Source organism: Suricata suricatta, chromosome 2, assembly GCF_006229205.1.
Source record: "Suricata suricatta isolate VVHF042 chromosome 2, meerkat_22Aug2017_6uvM2_HiC, whole genome shotgun sequence".
Classification (NCBI taxonomy): Eukaryota; Metazoa; Chordata; class Mammalia; order Carnivora; family Herpestidae; genus Suricata; species Suricata suricatta.
Genome location: NC_043701.1, coordinates 152,732,937 through 152,754,394, shown reverse-complemented (window position 1 = coordinate 152,754,394; position 21,458 = coordinate 152,732,937). Strand labels below are relative to the sequence as shown.

General features: G+C 37.1%; 1 protein-coding gene across 4 annotated transcripts in view; it reads left to right on the top strand.

Annotated features, from left to right (window-relative positions):
- The window catches only part of CPEB3 (cytoplasmic polyadenylation element binding protein 3), a 184,443-nt gene that overhangs the window by 83,899 nt on the left and 79,086 nt on the right, over positions 1-21,458 (top strand). For 2 of the 4 annotated variants that reach the window (XM_029932231.1, XM_029932228.1), the window contains one exon: positions 10,083-10,106. The exons of the other annotated variants lie outside the window; for them this stretch is intronic. In XM_029932231.1, coding sequence (XP_029788091.1) covers positions 10,083-10,106 — 24 coding nt within the window. The remainder of the gene's footprint in view (positions 1-10,082; positions 10,107-21,458) is intronic. 4 annotated transcript variants of the gene reach the window in all.

The following is a 21,458-nucleotide window of genomic DNA, read 5'->3' as shown; positions in this document are numbered from 1 at the left end:
TGAGTGATTGTATTATTTTTATACTATTTTAAACACATTCATTGTCTTTGGGAAAATTGTTTTCTAATATTACTTGTCACCCTGATTTTACTCTGAATGCTAAATAAAGCCTCTTTTCCTGAAAAATGGAGTGATAAATCGGGTCTGCATGTCCTGACATTGAACATTGTAAGTAAGTGAAGTCTGAAATACTCTTGACTTATTAATTGGAGTTTGGAGGAAGTTCCTTGTGTGTGTGAATAGGTCCAAAGTGCTAGGAATTGGGTGCTTCCAACCCAGTAATAAAGATGTAGGAAACTGAAAAATACCTACTTCCCCCGCAGACCTCCCTGTTTGCTTTCTCCACTTGCATAGACAGTAGAACCTGGACTTCCCCTTTATAGCACTCACCACACTTGTAATTAACAATTTAATGTTGGTCTTTCTCTTTAATGTGTGTGCTTCAAGAGAGCAGGGACTAGCTGTGATTCACAGTGGTTCACTGGCTTCAAGTGCAATGCCTGACTTACTCAGTAGGTACTCAATATTGGAGACCAGAAGAGAGGCAAAGATAGCTCCAAGGAACTGTGAAAAGCGTAGTGTAACAGCCTTAGAGAATATCCAGTCCACCATAATTCCTTTATCAAAATTTGTTTTAACACTTCCTTTTGGAAGATGATAATAACATATTTGGATCTAGCAATTAATAGTTTATAAAGTGATTCTTGGACCTCTGTGCTTTTGTAATGCATATAATGGGTTGGCAGGGCATGGTCAAAATCCACTTTCCTGAACACCAGTTTTATTTCAGGATTCTTCTCTTGTCCAAACTAAACATGATATGTGATGGGATAGCATATTAAATTGTCATGCAGTTTTTAAGATAAACCTGGAGACTTTACAGGGTATCCTCAGATTTCAACAAGTTTAAAGAATACTTTGTAATTTGTTTCTCTCCACATTGGAGGCAGTTTGATAGAAAGGCTGAGACTTGTGTCATTCATTTCATCTTTAGCACAGCCTTATTTAAGATATGGCAGGATCATCTTTTCTGAAGAAAGTAAAGGAACTTGCTGATGTCATACAGCCAACTAATAGCCATCTATGGCTTGGACACAGAGATTAGTCCTTAATCTGATCTGACTTCTACTCTTTTGGGTTTTTTCCCAGAAAGATCACTTAGGTATCATTTAGCTTCTTTAGTAAGAGGTAGCTAAATAATGCTTTATTGATTGTGGAGAATTAGTACACTTCCAGAAGTGACCAATTTTACTTTCAGAGCATAGTCTCCCTTTTTAATGGCAGGAGTTTTAACTCTTTCACTTGGACCTTTAGTATATGCAGATGAGTATTCTTAAACTTGAACAACAACTTGGTATGCAGATGACCCCTAGGTAAAATTAAGGAGGTGAAACTTTGCCTTCTTTTCTTTGTTATCCTCTGCACAATATAGTGGAGATGTTTTGGGAGGGCCAAACAGATCTGAATTTAAATCCTTGATCCATCATTTATTTGCTCTGTGACCTTGGACAAGTTACCTGTTTTTTTAAAAATTTTATTTTAAATGGAGTTTTTTTTTTAATACTTATTTATTTTTTTGAGACAGAGATACAGTATGTGCAGGAGAGGAAGAGATAGAGGGAGACACAAAATCCAAAGCAGGCTCCAGGCTCTGAGCTGTCAGCACAGAGCCTGATGCGGGGCTCAAACCCATGAACTGCGAGATCATGACCCAAGCTGAAGTCGGACACTTAACCAACTGAACCACCCAGGCAGCCCATATTTTAAATAAAGTTATTAATCCCTTATTTACAAACAGTAGAGTCAAATATGCAATTCTCCTGTTACCAAACAAATGCTAGCCTTTGCTTCTTCCCTCTTCTATCTATAGTCCCCCTTTCTCCCCTTTTGAGTTAGCAGTAATTCTTAATTCCAGTTATATAATCAAAATGGGAACAAAAATAGAAAATACCTGTGACCCAATATCAGAGACTATAATTGAATTGATTTGGGATCAAGCTTGGCTGTAAGGTGTGGGCAAGAGGTGGATGGAAAAGACCACAATTAGAATTTACCTCCTGGGAGATCCAGTGCTGCTCCTTCTACTCCTTGCCAATGTCTGTCTTTACCTGTGCATGAAGGCATCACGTAGCATAAGGACCGTGCTATGCAGTCCCTTCTGTTCTTTCTCACCCCATCAGAGCTTGGTCTGCCTTTATTGCTCTCTAGGGTTTTCCCAACTCCAGGTCAGAAGAAGAAGCTTTTTTTGGGAGATCAGGGTAGGGGTGAGAGGAATGAGCAGCTCTCCATCTTGCTTCCCAGATTTTCAAGTCCGTTTCTTTCCATAACTTTCTTCCATGAAGGAATCCTCCTTCCCACATGAGAAGAGCCTTGTTGATGGGGAGGACACAAGGAACAGTGACCAAGGGGCTGAGCCTTTGGTTCTGCTTATGGTCCTGGGCACACTAGTACCCATTTTTGTTAACCCACTCTTTTCTATATATAATTCCCTACATTATTTAGAGTTGAAAACGTAGAATTAGCAAATATTGGCTGTCCTGAAATTGACTATATAACGTTTGAAGAAACCTCATGAGATTTTGACATTGTGGTTCAGAGAAGATGGTTTGTTGAGAATATATGCCAGATATTTGGGTGCATACCTCTGTAGTAGGCCTGACCTGATTTGGACAGATCTGTATAAAATATAATATACTCTGGCATGTGATTAGAATTCTCAGGACTTTTCTTGATATTTTCCCCTGGGGGGGGCAGTTATTCTATCATTTGGTAACGTTCTACTGAAATAAAAGTAAGGTGATAGTTACTTGCAGTAGACTGCTATTAGGCCACAAACGTGAAGGTGCATAGACCTCACCTGATATGAGCAGATATGGATACGCACTCTATCCAGGTCGGGGTGGGAGAATACTGCAGAGATTCTTTAGGTTTGTTTCCAGAGATATCTTGTCAGATATAACAGACTTTGATTGATTTTCTTCTGCTTTCATAAGGAGTTTAGGAAATGAAATTAGAAGTTCTGAAGTGATTACTTTGATAACATCATACAGAGATTCTGTAAGTAAACTGTACGATAAAAATACTTTGGAAATCAACCTAATACTGGGTGTGAATGGACACTGCAAGATGGTATAGAGTAGCCTTGAATTCATATTTTGGACGAGATGGAAAAAATAATAGTGGATGGAAATGGACAATGGGGTTTGGGGGTTCTTAGGGGGCAGATAAGAATAGATGTCAGGACATGTGGATATCTAGGTTCTTAGGCTGACCAGATAAGTGCTTATATTGTATTGATACTATGGAAAGAGTGGATTGAATTGGTGTGACTAGGATGAGGATTTGAAATGTGGTTAGGAGTCAGATGGTAAAGGGCCTTGGATGTTTTCATGAGAAGCTTGGAAAGACAAGTGTCTTCCTGGAAAATTAGGTTTATCCAAAAAAGAATGTTCAAAATGATATGGGTTATGAAAAACCATTTCTTATGAAGAGTAACTGAATATATTTTTGTTAAAGAAAAGGGAAAATCAAAAGGAGATAAAGCAATCACCCTTAAATAAAGGTGCGATCTGTTGTTAATGATAATATACACATGTTAAAAGGAACTTTCTACCTAGTAAGACTGGTCCTACTATAGGGTACAGATCTTTAGTTTTCTAATCATGTTCTGTGGAACCCCAGAATCCAAGGAGGTACTTTAAAGGCCACCATGGGGGAAGGGTACATGACAGGTTGGGCTCTGGGTCCCTGTGATGCTCCAGGGAACAAAACATATCTGTGGGATTTTGTTTTTTGGAGGCGAGAGAGTTCTGCTGAAAAAATAAAAAAGACCAGGAGAGGCTAAGTGAGCCTCCTTAATCTCATTTTAAGGTGTTCCAGCTGAACCAGGCAGAACACCTTTGTGTTGGTTACAGAGTAATTCCTGTTTTGTTTGGGAGACTGACTAAAAATCTATAGGTTTCCTATAATACTTTTTAGGGAGTGAAGTAGAACATTGCGAAAGTTCAGTTGTTTAGGATGCAGGATACAGTTAAATATAATATTAATGACCATTAGATTTTCTGACCAATCCACAAAAAAACCTATTAAAAATTCCGATTTTAATTCATAAAGTAACAGCTTTAAGTGTAATGACTAATAGAAAACATTAGTACTGTGGTAGTAATAATGAAATAAAACAAAAATTGGGGTGAGAAGTTCCTTTTTTTATTAAACTTGGATTATGCTACTAAAAGCAAACACATTTAAAGAATGATGGGGGTGCCTAAGTGATTCAGTTGGTTAAGCATCCAACTTTGGCTCAGGTCATGATGTCGAGGTTCATGAGTTCGAGCCCAGCATTGGTCTTCTGTGCTGACAACTCAGAGCCTGGAGCCTGCTTCGGATTCTGTGTCTCACTCTCTCTGCCTCTCACGTGCTCTGTCTTTCTCTCTCTCTCAAAAATAGATAAACATTTTAATAATTAAAAAAAAGGATTATGAAGTTGTAGAAATTCTAAAGGGAGTTTGTGAGTGCTTTCAAGGACTTTATAGTTTGAAATACTGGCTCTTCAGTCTTGGTAGCTAAGATTATTTACTAGGGCTGCTATAACAAAATAGCATAAGCTGGATGGCTTGAACAGCAGAAGTTTCTTTTCTCACAGTCTGGAGGCTGGAAGTCCAAGATCAAGATATCAGCAGGGTTGGTTTCTTCTGAGGCCTCTCTCCTTGGACAGAGGGCTGCCTTCTTGCTGTGACCTTATGTGATCTTTTCGGGGCATGCCTGTTATCTTCCTCTTCTTATAAGAATATCAGTGTTACTTGATTAGGCCATATCCTTATGATCTCATTTAACCTTAATTACTTCTTTAAAGACCCTATCTTCAAATAAGTCACTTCACCGTATGTATTTTGAGAGAACACATTTCAGTCCATAACAACTGGTGAGTGGATAAATTGTGGTATTTCCATACTATGGAATGTTACTCAGCCATAAAGAGAAACAAAGTATGAACACATGTAACAACATGGATAATTCTCAGAAACATTATTCTAAGTAAAGGAAGTCAAACAAATTGATTGTAATGATATGAAGTTGTAGAAAGGGTAAACAAAATAGTATAGACAGCAGATTGTTTGTCAAGGACCATGGGTTGGAGGATTGGATCAATAGCAAAGGGAAAGAAGGAAATTTATTAGGAAGATGACTGTTCTTTATGATAGAACACAGTGCTGATGTGACTGAATATAATTATCAAAACTGGCCAAACTTGTGTACTTACAGCAGATGGATTTTACTTAATGTAAATAATACCTCAACCTAAAAAAAAGAATAAATGCTTTAGGACCAATCTGGACCTGGATTCAGTCCCAGCTTTCCATAGCTGAACAGCCTGGAACCCGTAATCCTTTCTGGGCCTCAGTTTACCCATCTGAATATGTATATTATGATAGTTGTTCTTGTTACTTTTTAGGCTTGCAAATTGAATAGAAAGGTTTTTCTGAGAAAAATGGGTAAGAATCAAAATGAAAGGGTAGGAAGAAGAGATTTTAAAACATCCAAATACTTTACGTGAATATAATAGTTGAAAATGTATCCCATCATTTCAGGCATAGTTTTTACCTGCTAAGTTCATCTTATTTATGGAAAAATTGATCTCTTTTCAATGTTAATTTCCCAGATCTGAGAATCATTGGGCTAAAACTGTCTTCCCTGCCATTATAAAGATGAAGATAGAGGAGGGGCATTTATGGAACAAACTCCATCACTCCTGCTCTTTGGGAATTAATCTAATTACAGAACGGGGGCATTTTTGTATTAACTTTAAGATCTTAACCCGTCTTAAGTGGAGTTTATGCATGACTAATACTTACATGGAGGCTGGAAGGGACCATTAGATGTTTGAATAGAATTTATTTTTACATACTGAAATGGTATTCAAAACATAAGTTTATAAGCTGTTCTTAAGAAAGTGATTTCATAACAAAGAAAGTAATTAATAATTTGTTCCTGCAGTTGACTTTTAACAGCTTTGGCAGATATTTCCAAGCCAGTTTATTAAATGTTGTACTAAGGTCTCTATATTTGTTTTACATCAGTATGGCATCCTAGGGACTGCTTAAGTTCCTGAAATACTGCATGCTACTTTGATACACAATAGAATAGAGGTCTCTCTCTCTCTCTCTCTCTCTCTCTCTCTCTGGCCCTCCTCCCTTTCTGTGTCTTCCCTGTCTCTGTCTCTCTATCTCATTTTTGAGCCTCTGTGATGGAATCTGTATATGATGTTACTTTGCTTAGAGAAACTTCAGCAAATTTGGGTGAATCCATGTGGCTGAAGAATTAGTTTAGGTTTTAAAATCAGATCATAATATGTCCTTGAGGAATCACATGTGTTATTGTAGCCATTTAAGAACCAAGTGTAGTTAGGTCATAAGAGTAACAGATAATTTTACTTTGTTGCCTCATATGCTTAACAAACCATAACATTAGCATGAGAGCACCATTCGCAATGTACTAGTCATTAATCATGTGAACTTACTATTCAAGTAACTCTGGCATGCCCCATTGTAAAGTACATGTACCTTTCTATATTTATTCTGATGTACTAAAAATCATTTAATTTTTTCCATTTTGAATTATTCAAATTTATGATTTTTTAAAGATTTTTTTATTTTTAAGTAATCTCTTCACCCAACATGGAGCTTGAACTCACAACCCCAAGATCAAGAGTTGCATGCTCTACTGACTGAGCCAGCCAGGTGCCCCCAGATTTGTGATGTAAAGACTATAAAAATATTAGCATTATGGATTTTCTACATTAATCTTATAACCTTTATCCCAGTGAATCAATGTAAAATTTTTGTAATATTTTGGTTTTTATTGAACTATAATATACATACCAAACAATGCCAAATCATAAACATATGACTTGATACACTATTACAAATTGAACACACCCATATAACCAGTACCTAGATCAAGACCAAAACATTACCACTGACTCAGAACCCCCCTCAGTGTGCCTTCTAGTTAATACCCTTAGCCAAGGGTAACTACTACTACCATGATTTCTAAAAATTAAATGTAATTTTTTGTGAGTTCCAAAAGTAATACATATGAAATGGTGAAAAGAACTTTATCTGTAATGATGATGATGATTAAATTAGAATTAAAGTTCTTGGAGGCACTACTTAGGATACATGTCATATCTTATATCTACTTTAAACCTATACCAGCATGCAATGTACTATGGAATTAGTCATATTTACTCTCCCTTTTTTTCTATATGGGATCATTTTGTGCAGACTTGTGTTAAGTTTATGCATTCAGTATTCTTGTTTAAAAGTCATATTTGTTCTCAAGGGAAAGCATACTTTTGTACTCCCAAATTTCTCTCCTTGGTGTTCATTTCATTACCTCTCCCTTAGGGAAGAGTTTGACTCTAATTAGCCTGTTTGCAAGTGGCCCTCGTATGAGCGAATCTTTAATCACTGACAGGTGGCATACATTCTAAAGGCCATCAAGGCATGTATTACTCCTTCCCTTGATGACACACACAGCTAACAACATATATTTGTTGAATACCAACTTGGCACAGAGCATTCTGCCAGGTGCATTAGAGGATAGTAAAAGATATATGAGATAATCACCTTGCCCTCTACAAACTTAACAGTATAATGAGGTGGTTGCAAGTGTGGACTCTGGAGCCAGAGTGCTGAGATTCATATTCCAAGTTCACCACTTCCTAGCTGTAAGATTTTAGGCAAGATACTAAGAACATACATGTCCCATTTTCTTCATCTATAAGAAGAGGCTAATAAGAATTCTTATTTCATAAAGTTATGGGGCATATTAAATGACACTAATACGTGTAAAGCATTTGAACTGTTCTGGAACATAGCAAGTACTCATTAAGTGTTAGCTGCTATAATAATAATAATCACCATGGGGATGATAGATAAAATTCTGAAATTAAGACCAAGGTAGCACATAATTAAATTCCACAATGAATGATGAAAGCAAGTTGAAACTTCTCACATAATGGCTTTAAATTGGCTACCTGTCCATATGCTGTCTTGTCCCTGTATCAGTCACCAGCCTGATATGAACCAATTTACTGTCTTTGATTAGAATTGGAAAAAGAAAAAAAGTCCATAAAAACCACAAACTGTTTAAAGAAGCTTTGATTAAAACTCCCAAGTATGTCTTTTTCAAGTCTTACCCATCTCCCCAACTCAGAATGCTCCTCCTCACCCCCAAGACTGACTGGATTTATTCACTTCATGTTCTCTCTTACCTGAAAATTTGGCAGTTGAAGACTGAAGTGAACAGCATTCTCCTTTATCCTTTAGGGGTGTTAAAGCCTGATGAGTCATTGTACATTGGTATTATAATCAGATTCTTTTTCATTGAGCATCTGGCCAGAAATCAGATGTAATGAAAGAATGGGAATTTGTTGTTTGGGAGAGAAATGAGTAATTTTGAAATAGAGAATGTTTGATTTCCTCTCTAAATCAAGGTTATGGTGGGGGTGTTGGGCAGCATGACATCATTGGGGTTGGGGGACGGGACAAGTAGGTGGTACAATATCAAAGCATACTTAATGCCTTTTTAAGTGCTATTAGTATTAACTCACCCATATTATTATAAATGAAGTAGGCTTTTGGGGGGCCAAACTAGGAAACTAGCTACCATTTACTATATGGTAGTTATGTAAGCAGATGAATTTTATGTAGTGAGATATTTATGCAAATATATTTATGTGGGGAGATGAATTCCAGGTTTCCAGTAATGAAAAGGATAAAAGTTCCTTAATTTTCACTTTTTTAAATATGTTCCTTTTGTAAGGGATGTAAACAAGACTGCTGTGTAAATTCAGAAAAGATTGTGTTTTTTTTTTTTAAATTGGAAGTTATAGTGATGGGAGGAGTTAGGGAGAAAGTAGGGCTTTCTGGAAAATTCTTTTTAATATTTATGTAATGGGAAAGTGAAGAGGCCAAATGTGTGTAGGCGAGGGTAGGATGTCTGAAGAAAAGTGGAAACTAGCCGCCCAACTGGTATTTCAACTTTCTAGCTAAAAAGTCTTAATTCCTTTTCTTGGAGAGAAATCGTTTTATTTAGTACTACTTTATACTGCAAATGTAACCATAAATTATTGCTGTTTTTTGTTTTGTTTTGATTGTTTTAAGCTAGTACTATAACATGTCATTGACACTTTAAAATGGATTAAATAGAGTTCTCATTTATTTTGTAGAACCTGAGTTTTCAAATTTGAAAAACTTTTTACTTTGAAAGTTATTTTAGAGGACAGGATATCCTAGCTCTAGTCAATGTTGTAATAATGCATTCTTTGGGCCTTGAGTTTTGAAAGGGAAGAAAATCTTCAAAGCACTTTATTTTTCAATATGCCCTGGGATGTACCCAGTATTTAATCCCTTTCTACTTTTTCAATTCACTTCATAGGTGAAAAAGATTGTTTTCCCCCCATCTATGATACTGTATGGAAAGTAAATGGGGAGACCAAGAGAAACTTCACTGAAATTTTCACACAGACACATCACATTCTGTAGAACCAGAGTTAATTGTGTGTTAAATATCTATACAGTTTTCAGGGGACTCTATTTATGGGGTGTATATGTAGGGATGTGTGTGTGTGTGTGCATGTGTGAAGAAATTCAGAATGACCACCACACACTACAGTTTTTAATTTAGAATGAATGTTTTCCTTTAAAGTGATGTCTGATGGTAATATGTAGCACAAATGAAGATTTATTAATCAGAAAAAAATTTAAAAGAACTCTATTTATCTATATCTGATATAGATAATGGACCACAATATAAGTCCTTATAAGACTATGTAACTTAAGCACCCATTGTATCTTTGTCAGTGGCTGCCATGTCCAGGTGAATTTCTCTTTAAGATTATGTTTTAACTTGTACTTCATAAAGGTTTTTTTTAAATATAATATCTCTGCAGTCAAGTTGAACAGTATCTCCAGATTGATTCTGAAAATACTTAGAAAAGGTTTATGTGAATATTTTTTATTTCTAAATTCACCATTTTGATAAAGATACCCATGGTTTTCTTCTGTGTTTACATGCAGCCAGGAGCTATGGGCGGAGACGAGGTAAATTTTTTTAATGAGCTCTTTTGCTTGCCAAATTGTGAGTAAATATGAGTGTGTGTGTATTTATACCCGTGTGTTTGCAAAACAATAATTATTGAATGGTATGATGTTCTAGTTTATTTTAGTAAAATATTTCTCATCAATTTCATTATAGTTGTTTTTGTTGTTAGTTGGTAGTTTGTTCTTTTAATCCTAATATAGACAAAGCGAAGACTATTTATTTCTACCTGGAAATTTTTGTTATGTGGTTTATTATGATCTTGAGAGAATAAAGGCCAAGCACAAATTTGTGTGTGTGTGTGTGTTTGTGTGTGCGTGCGCACGCACGTGTTTTATCCACTGTGTTCTTTTCATATTACTTAGAAGGCAAAAGTTATTTTAGATGACAGGATCTCTTAGCAATATATGTATGATACCATAGTCTAGCTCTCGATCTTAGTAGATTGGTGAATTTTTTTGTGTTACATCCAGTGGCAGATTTACCTTGAAGCTACAGAAGCTTGTTTTAGGGACCCTCACTTTCAAGGGGACTCCCTTTTGACCTTACTTTTGTGTTCTTTTTCTTGAAGCAGATCCCCAACTTGTATAGGCTCTAATCCCCATAAACTTGCATTCTCTCCTGATCCCACCCAAACAAAATAATATTGCTTTTATTTGTATAATGTTTTTACCTTTCTAAAGCATTTCTGTATCTGTAATTCATTCAAATAATTTTATGAAGTTGGTAGGGTAAGCCTAATGTAGTGTTTTGAAGGAGTAAGATTCAGGGTCAAAGACCTAGTTTTTAATCACTACTCTGTTACTTCTGTCTGGTATCTTCATCTGTAAATTATGAGCTAATAGAGCCAATCTTGTACAACTTTAAGAGTGTTAGTGAAGTTATAGTGTACAAAGTGGGAGAGTAAAACCTACACGTGTATTCTAAAAGCATTCCACCAGCATAAGTTGCTTTGGTACTCACTTGTAGAAGCTGGGAGAGATGAAGTAATTTACTTGCTGTGCAGTCTCAAGTTACAGTGCCAAATCTGGAACCTTTGTCTTTTGGTTACGTATTGAGTGCTGTTTACCATTCATCAGGCTATCTCTGATGTTGTAATCGAGTTTTAAAGAGAAGTTATTTTATTTTATGATATTTTATAATTTATTCCACAGTAAATATTTGTTGAGTATTTTATTATTTATTCCACAGTAAATATTTGTTGAGCAGATGAACATTGGCAGAACCTAATAAGTATTTGAACTACCTTTGAAAACTTTTTCGTGATAGATTGTATCATCAGTTTTGTTTTCAAATCGTTGTGAAAAGAAACATTTGTATAGTTGATTATTTTTTAGCTGTGGAAATTACTATTTAATATTTTTTAACTTTCTTGTTTATAAATTGAAACCTAGACAGTAATATTACTAGAAATTATTCTGTACTATACATATGATTTTTCATGTTGCTAGAAAATTGATCACTCTTGAGAAGGAATAAGGGATGGACACTTTTACACAGAAAATAGACCGTCTGGTAGACAGCAGGGACTAACCTCTCCTCTTCTTATGCACTGATCAGGTACCACATCTTGCCAGAGTTGTTCCTCTCGTGTCTCAGGGCTCATTTTTATTGTTTTTTTCTTTCTGAAAGACCATTTTGTCTATGTCATCTTCCTCCTCTAGTTAGGATCCCTATCATCTGGCTTCTCCCTGTTTCACCAGCCTCATCATCTCCATTTTTCCCACCTTGCATTCCCCTAACCGGTCTCTGTACTTTCCTACAGCCTGGCCGTTGCAAGTACTGTCCATACTTCCTCTCATTTGCTTATCTAAAGCCTATCCTTAGTTCATGCATTTATGCCAAATTTAAGCCTTCTCTCTCCCAGGAAGCCTTGCCCAGCGCCTTGCAGGCAGCCTTTTCCTCTGCTTCTCCCATCTTACATTCTTCTTGTTTTTTCTGTACACTCTGATTCTTCCACTGGAGAGAAGTTCTTTGAGAACAGTTGTGTCTTATGACCTGTCTTATTGTGACCTACATATAATTGGCATGTATTACATGTTTATGGATGAGGATTGTTTTTGAAGTTACACCCTACATCTATGCAGACCAGAGTATGGCATCATATTTTTTAAAAAATTATTTTACTTTTATAAATCATAGTAAATACCAGACATCAAGAATACTAAGATCACCGGTAATTTCTAACCTCCTGAAGAATTTACTCTTCCTATTTTTTTGTTACCTTTCCCATATCTATTTGTAAAGTTTGATTTAATTGTTTTCACAAGCATGGTCATATTTGCATCAAGTGTTAATGCTAAACACTGCCCAGAATGACTTGGTCCCTGCTCACTGTAAGTCTGCAGTTTGATAGTTGTCAATGAAGAAGATGATAATGATGAGAGAGAGAGAGACAGTTGTGTGTATAAGAGAGAATATTAAAAGATTGAATGTTGACTCTCTGTAATGAGAAAAGAACAGAGAATTTTTGTTCCATCTTTTATTTAGTCTTCTATTTGCAAAGCTAAATAAGAAGTCATATTTTTTAAATGTAGTGACATAGCCATGTGAGGTGGGGCAGGTGTATCTCATATTTATTCTCATTTCCTAAAATACACTTTTTTGGGCCACTGCTGCATAGTATAAATTTTATAAAGTGGCAAATTTCTTCATACTTGTTTATTTGTGTAATCAGGGATTATAATAATACTTGATTCTTTCCTCCAAAGTTTAAAATTTCCCAAAAAAGCATAGAAAGTGAACTTGCTGGAATTGAAATAAAGACTTAAAAAAAACCTCATTGATGTATATTACTTTATCTATGATTTAGATTTTGCTGCAACTCATTCTATGCATTACATATACATGTTGGTAAATATTTTAGGAGTAGAAAGCAAAGGGAATTATTTGTGACAGTTTTGAGATCTCTCAGTAAGGACTAGGGCAGTGGAATCTTTCACCTCTCCTTATACACCTGGAAAAGCTTCCTAGAATAGGTAGAATTTCAGAAACTATTTGGATAATGCAAGAGGAATGGGAAGCAAGCCTCTCCAGGTATGTGATTCAATTAAAAAAAAAAAAAAGCTTCAAGGTGAGATTGGCATGGCCAGATCCTTGGAACATATGTCTCTGAGTGTATGCATTGGGGGCCAGCTGGAGAGGAAAGTTTGCAGTGAAATGGTCTGTGCTGCCCTGATGAATGGTTTTTGAAACAGAGGGTGAGACTCCTAGACACAGATATGTCTGGCTTTGGGAAGAGGGTTTTATGATCAAGTAACAAAAAGAGGAGAGAACTTGGACATCAGCTGAAGGCTTAGATGGGAAATACGTACTGCAGGGTAGACTTTGGCAAACCAAGTACTTCCATAGTGTAGTTGAAACAGAAGTAGAGAGGAAGAATTAGATGTGTGAGAAAAGGACTACTTGGTGATGGAAAAGAATGAAATCTTGCCATTTGCAACAGTGTGGATAGAACTAGAGTGTATTATGTTAAGTGAAATAAGTCAGGCAGAGAAAGACACAAATATCCTATGATTTCACTCATATGTGGAATATAAGAAATACAACAGATGAACATAGGAGAAGGGAAGGAAAAATAAGCTAAAAACACCGAGGGAGGCAAACCATAGGAGACCCTTAAATACAGAGAACAAACAGGGTTGCTGGAGGGGAGTTGTGTGTGGGTGATGGGCATTAAGGAGGGCACTTGTTGAAATGAGCACTGGATGTTATATCTAAGAGATGAATCACTGAGTTCTCCTGAAACCAGTACTACACTGTATGTTAACGAACTTGAATTTAAATAAATAAGTTTCTTAAAAGAAGATGAATGGTTGTACATAAAATATTTAAATATCCAAGTGTATTTCCCATTATAACCATTTTTATTTTAAAGATGTGTTCCATTAGACAGATCTTGATTTCTCTTCCCATATCCCCCTATAGGAGCAAAAAGATTCCAAATAATTTTAATTTTTTTTCTGGAGTATTCTGACTTTCTACATGCTTTGATATAGCTCTTCCTATACACTGCAGACCCTGTTAGAAACTAGACCAACAGGTAGTCATACAATATATTTGACTACACATTTCACACCTGACTAAAATATATGTTGTATTTTTCACACGAGCTTATAAGGTCTCTGGGAGACTTCTATCCATAAGTAGACACGTTGGCTCTGCCTGTGCTCTTGATGTTTAACAGAATTTCTTAAAAAGCAGCAAGGAAAATATAAAATATCCTTTTAAACAACATAAATGAGTAAATGCAAAGAATGATCAGTTACTTTACTGGTAGAGTTACTATTGTAAAATGTACTTCTGTGTGTATTTAATCCATAAAAATCTATTGACATGATATGAGGTTTTAATCTTAGGTAATAACAGGGGTTCTGAAAATCCAGTGAAACAAACTTGGGTTTCAAGTTGAAGTTTGGTCTTTTTGCCAAAAACCTGTCCAAGGGAGGAGTGATCACCTCTGTCAGTAAGACGATGATACAAACATAGCACCCTGCTAATTCATACCTGGCTACGTGAGTTTTCTGGTCTAAAGGAAAGGATGGTCCCTCAGTGAAACATGGCAGCTAAAGAAACTCCTGACTGTTCATGATTATAATATCTGAAATGTTACTGCTTATAGTGGTAGGGAGATTTGACACAGGAAATGATGAGAATAAGATCACTGGTCTTTTGTTTTTGCAAGAAGTTGGTCTGGGAGGGTCTTAAACAATGAAAGAGGGGTTCTGAGCTGTCCACTCTAATTGCATTCATTAAGTGTGTGTTTACTTGGGGTCAGACATGGACCTAGACTCTGGATGTGTTCTGTCTACCTACAGAATGTTCATTCTAGTAGGAGAGAGACAATAAATGAGTGAAAGAAACATTTCCATACTTGATAATTGTGAGGAATACTAGGCAAGAAAAATGGGAATTTCCCTCTAACCTAGGATGGCTTTCTCTGAAAAGATGTTATTTAAACTGAAACCCAAAGGATGGAAAGACTGGTATCTTTAAAGGAAAATTTCTATTGTGGAAATTTTCAAACATACACAAAAATAGAATAGTTTATTGAACTCTATACCCATCAGTTAGCTTCAATGATTATCAATGTCTTTGCCAGTCTTGAGGCAAAAGAAAATTCCCTCTATTTCCCCCTTAGAATGTTTTAAAGGAAATTGCAGAAATTATAAGGTAGCTATTTTAAGAGGTTTGAGGCAAAGTACTGATAAATACTACAACATTGTTAAACTTTGAAAACATTATACTAAGTGAAAGAAGGCAATGACAAAAGATCACATGTTGTAAGATTCCACTTTTATGAAATATCCTTTTTATTGATGTAGAAAGTGTCAGTAGTAGACCACAGTAGTCTATAGTAATAGGCTAGTATTGCCTAGGCCTGAGAGTTCAAGGAAAATGAAGAGTAGCTGCTATTGAGTTAAATGGATGAATTGTATGATAGGTGAATTATATCTTAATAAAGCTTTTATTTAAAAAGTGTGGGGGGGGGGGGGGTAAGAGTGAGACATGAAAGGGCTTTGTGTATTTGAGGAAGTAGAGACCAGAGTGACTGAGCTTGGTAGGAGAGAAGGGAGGGCATATTAGGATGAAGTTGGAAGAAGGAAGGAAATATGATCTTGCTGGGCTTTCACTCCTGGTAAGGATTTTGAACTTCGTCCAAATACAAGAGGAAATCTGTGAATGTTTTAAAACAGGGTCAGATGATCAGATTTATGTTTTTAAAAGAGCACTCTGGGGGCACCTGGGTGGCTCAGTTGGTTGAGTGTCCGACTTCGGCTCAAGTCATGATCTCACGGCTCGTGGGTTCGAGCCCCGCGTCAGCTAGCTCAGAGCCTGGAGCCTAGCTGTCTTTAGATTCGGTGTCTCCCTCTCTCTCTGACCCTTCCCTGCTCGGGCTGTCTCTCTCTCTCAACACTAAATAAGAAACATTAAAAATTTTAAATAAAAAAAGAGCACTCTGGCTTTATTTAGAGTAAAGTGAGAGGAGAAGTGGGTTGTCTAGTTCAGAGTGGAGGTAGTAGTCTGGGCAAGAGGTGATGGCATTTTAGGATAAAGTGATGGCGGTAGAGTTGGAAAGATGTGAACAAATGGAAGGTATATTCGAGAGGGTAAAATAAACCTTTTTTAAAGGCATGAAATTGAAGAATTGAATGTGGAGAGTAAATAAGAAGGAAGGCGCAAAACTGATGTTCATGTTCCAGCTTGGGCAACTGGGTGAATACAGTGCAATGGGATCGGGATAGAACAGGTCAAGGTGGATGTCAAGAGTTCATTTAAAAACACGGTAGGTTTGTGGTACCTCAGAGATACCCACATGGTAATGGCAAGTAAGATGCATTTTAATATTTGTATCTTAGGGTGTTATGGAAGATGTTTATGTAATGAAAGGAATTTCCCCAGAGATTTGAAAACCATTCATATAGTTCAAGTCTCTCATTATGTAAATGAGACTCAGATGTGTGAAATGTTTTGTCCAAGATTACAGAGTAAAGCTGGAACTTGACTATCTTGACTTTCAGGCATTTTTTTTCCCTTAGGGGAATCATTTTTCATAATTCTTTTAAAAAAATCTCAAAAAACTACTGGGGCACCTGGGTAGCTCAGTCGGTGAAGTATCCGACTTTAGCTCAGGTCATGATCTCATGGTTTGTGAGTTTGAGCCCTGCGTCAGGCTCTGTGCTGACAGCTAAGAGCCTGGAGCCTGCTTGGGGTTCTGTGTCTCCCTCGCTCTCTGCCCCTCCCATGCTTGTGCTCTGTCTTCCCTCCCCAAAATAAATAAACATTAAAAACAAAATAAAACAAAAAAACCCTCCTGAACTGACTAATTTCTGAGCTCCTTGCAAAACTAAACAGGCTTACAATGGAAGTACTGGGCCAGAAGTAGGCTGAGGCTGCGGGATTGGCTTTGGTGGGGGCTGAGAAGTGAGGTCTGAGCAGCTCTGAGAACTACCATAAGTTGCAGGAAAGGGAGCCTCCTCAGTAAGCAGAGTTCTTCTCTGGGAATATGCCTTCATGCTTAACTAGTGCTTTATGGATTTCTTATTTGGCACTTTTCTTACAGCGCTCCTTCAGCTTTAAGTTATCTCTGTATTCAGAGATTACTTGTTCAGTTACTGAACAAAAGACTGCATTCTAGTTATTAGTTGAAAATAGATATCACAAAAGTAGACCACTGGTGGAAGGGAAAGCCAAATGGCCAAATTGCAGCTGTTGAGAAGTGTTCATCTGCTTCTCTTGAAAGAGTCAATATGAATATTTTATATGGAAGTATCAGATTCTTTAAAAAAATTTTTTTAATGTTTATTTATTTTGAGAGAGACAGAGCATGAGCAGGGGAGGGGCAGAGAGAGAGGGGAAACACGGAATCTGAAGCAGGCTCCAGGGTCTGAGCTGTCAGCACAGAGCCCAACAGGGGGCTCAAACTCATGAGCCATGAGATCATGACCTGAGCTAAGTTGGATGCTTAACCAACTGAGCTACTGGCTCAGGCACCCCTGAAAGTATCAGATTCTAAAGCAGACTTGTATGCTAGATACATAAAAATATAATTTTGGAAAACTAACATGGCTTACTTAAAATGTTTTGTTCTTGGGCAGTGGTTTTCATTAAAGAAAAATAATATCAGAGAGATGCTAGTTAGTGAAATAGGGCTTCTCATGGGATATGATTTGGGTGTAACCTCTTCAAGTTTTAGTTTCTAGTAACACATATCTGGAAACTAAAATTTTACCCATCTTCCGAGGGATGATTTGTCTTGGAGGGGAGGATGGATTTATGCCAACCAAATCAGTGCACAAATACTAACCTAATGAGGAACCCTGGACAAATAAGAATACCAATGAAGGAGATGAATGTAACAGAAATACAATTTTAGTAGCTGATTATTTGTCTACTAGTTTAAGAGTCACAGTGGTGCCTCTTCACAGTAGCGAGGTACTAAATTAATTAATAGAACAGTCCTTCAGGAACTTATAATTAGAGCATAGGGAAATAGATGGTTTTCAGGCTATGGAAACATCAAATGAACCATTCTGTCCCACAGAGGAGTAATCCTACTAGTATGATAAAATCCTCCTAACTTCTTTTGGTATACACTGTCTTTTTTTTTTTTAATTTTTTTTATGTTCTTTATTTTTGAGAGACAGTGGGAACAAGGGAGGGTCAAAGAGAGAGGGAGATACAGAATCTGAAGCAGGGCCCAGGCTCTGAGCTAGCTGTCAGCACAGAGCCAGACATGGGGCTCGAACCCACGAACGTGAGATCTGACCTGAGCCAAAGTCAGAGGCTTAACCGATTGAGCCACCCAGGCAGCCCTACACTCTGTCTTTTAAATGCTTCCTGCAGACTGATGATTTGTTCCATCAGCACTTGAGACAGTCATGTTATAGTAAGGTTGACTAGATTCTAGATTTTACGTTCTGTTCCTGAGAATGTACTTTCTTTAACTTGACTGAATTTGGATGTTTCCCAAGGCTCCATATACTTGATACAATATCACTTTCAGGTGGATGCCTGCTGTGGACAGTTCATCTCCATTTCAGTGGTTCTTAAACTTGAGTGAAAAGATCACTGGGCAAATTTGTTAAAAGTGCGGACTTTAAAATTTGAACCCCATGCGTTCAGAAATGGTAGATCTGGGGATTGGACTCTAAGACCTATATTCTTAGTTCCTATCCACAGAGAAACATCACATACATGTGAATTCTTAGCAGTTTCATTTCCAAGGGCAACTTTATCACTAAAGTCTATGGTACTCTAAATACTAAGACAGGTTTGGTTTTAAAACTTTGACAAGTTTCTTAAGTATGCATAACCAATTTTTAAAATAGGCCAAATTTTTACAATTAACTCTTGCTCTTATTTTTTTGCCAAAATATTCTGGGAAGCTGTGGTTATGTTGGCCATGCACAAAGCAAGTTCTCTTTTTTCCAGAATGTCTTGAATATCTACTTTGTCTCCTTCACTGCTTTTGTTCAAGATTTCCTCATCTCTCAGCTGGATGGTCCCAGATTTCTTCAGACTCTCCTCCCATCCCCTCTTTTCTTGGGTGCAAATTGCTGGTGAGGGTGATGGTGGCTATTGTAGGATGTGGGGTAGAGGGAATGACATGGTCACGGGCATCTCAGAAAAGTCATTTTTGACAGGATGGAAGATGATTAGATAGGAATATCGGTTTCCAGGAAATTATTGAAGTAAAAAAAAAAGGTAGTATAAGAATGAAATACTAAATTTGGAAAATGGGGAAATTTAAAATTGGAAAATGGGGAAATTTCCTATTGCTTTTGTAATATAAAGTATAGACTATAACATTTGAACAAATAGAAGCAGTAGAAGAGATCTTAATTTCCTAGGGCATGGCTCCATCTCTTGCCATCTCACACATCTGTGTGTCGTGGTCCAGCGTATACCTGCAGTAGTGTGTCTTTGCACCTACTGTTTCCCCTTTCTGGATGCTGCCTCACTTTTAATATTGTGTGCCCTTTTATGTGCCCTCGTTAGGACATGAAGATACAGTGGTGAACAAGATTAAATTGGTCTCTGTTCTAATAGAGCTACAATTTAATGGGGTTGGGAATGAAATACCAAATAAAAACTCACATGATACTATAATGGTAATTGAGAAAAGTGTTGGAAGTGCAATGAGTGGATAGAAAAGGGAACCTAACCTAATCTATAAGTTCAGGAAGGCTCCCCCTGAAGAAGTAATTTTTCACCTGAGATTAAGGATTAAATAGGAATTAACTAGAAAACTGGGGAGTTGGGAAGAGAGTATTTATTTGGGCAACAGGGAAACACCTTGTCCTTAGTGCTGGAGGCAAGGAGGAATTACCAGGAAATCTAAAGAAGTCTTAAGTGATTGGATGTTGGTGAGCCAGCGGGAGAGAAGCAGCAACTGTGATATAGGAGATGGCAGAGGCGTTACAAATGACACTATTTTTGTATTTGATCCAACACCAGTTGGAAGTTAGTGAAGGGTTTTAAGGATAAACATGAGGAGTGTGGTTATGTGTTAAGACTAATATTTGAAAATGGTGACTTTGGCTATATTGTGGAGAAGGCATTGTGGGGTTCAGGATAGAAATTGGTAGACTAAACAGGCTGCCTTATAGACTCATTAGACTATTAGTTCAGGGCAGACATGATGGTGATCTGGACCTCCAGGGCGTTAGGACTGAAGTTGGGAGAAGTGAATGGATTGATGAATTATTTCATAGCTTGAGTTGATAGGATTTAGTGAGAGAGAGAGATTAGATGTGGAGTATGAAAGGGAGATGTCAAGGAGGACTCCTGGATTTCTGGATTAAGGTAATAGTCATTTCTGTTAAGATTATAGGGAATGCTAGAGGAGCTGGTTTGGAGAGAAAGATCAAAGCTGTTTTGAAAGTTTGTTCTCTGTGGATTCTTGTTCTTCATCTTAGAAATTCCAAAGCCGACAAGATTCTGCTCAAGGTTGTCTTCCTATGAAATCACTCTAAAGGTGTCTCCCCGGGGCGCCTGGGTGGCTCAGTCAGTTAAGCGTCTGACTTCAGCTCAGGTCAGATCTCACGTTTGTGGGTTCGAGCCCCGCGTCGGGCTCTGTGCTGACAGCTCAGAGCCTAGAGCCTGCTTCTGGTTCTGTGTCTCCTTCTCTCTCTGACCTTCTCCTTCTCATGCTCTGTCCCTCTCTGTATCAAAAATAAATAAAACATTAAAAAAATTTTAAACTAAAAAATAAAGGTCTCTCCCCACTCCATCTCCCAAAGGGCAGTAAATTGTGCTCTTGGTAAATTCTTATCTTAGTACTAAATTTCTCTGTTTTATAATTATGCATTTGCCTGCCTCTCACCAGACTTCTTTGTCAAGAACTTTCAAATAACTATCTTATTTGTTTGGTGATTCTAGAATATGGATAAATATTTCTTAAGTGTTTTCCACTGAGCTATATAAAATTTAATGTTTCCTTTATCTTAAATCCAGGTAATGCTGATTAAGTTATTTTACTGAGGTACTTTTCCCAACCTTTAGTATTCTAACGTGAATTGTGATGTCTGGAAAGGGCATAAGGTGTGCAATTTTCCAGTATTATATATTTGTCTCTCCCTCCTTGCCCCCATTACCCTTTGTTTTCTTAGCATCTCATGTTACTAGTGTTGAGGGTAAGAGGTAAAGATAGGAGTGTTCTCAGCATTTTATATACTGTTAAGTGAAAGTGTTTATGTTGGGAGTGTTTGCTGTATAATTGGATTTAATGAAATGTTTAGAGGTGCAGTAGGCATGACTTTGAGTAGATAATGAAAGAAAATGCAAAATGCCTGTTGATTCATGATGTGGTTTCATCTTAGCTTGGGCAAACCATGCAGTATTTAATACAT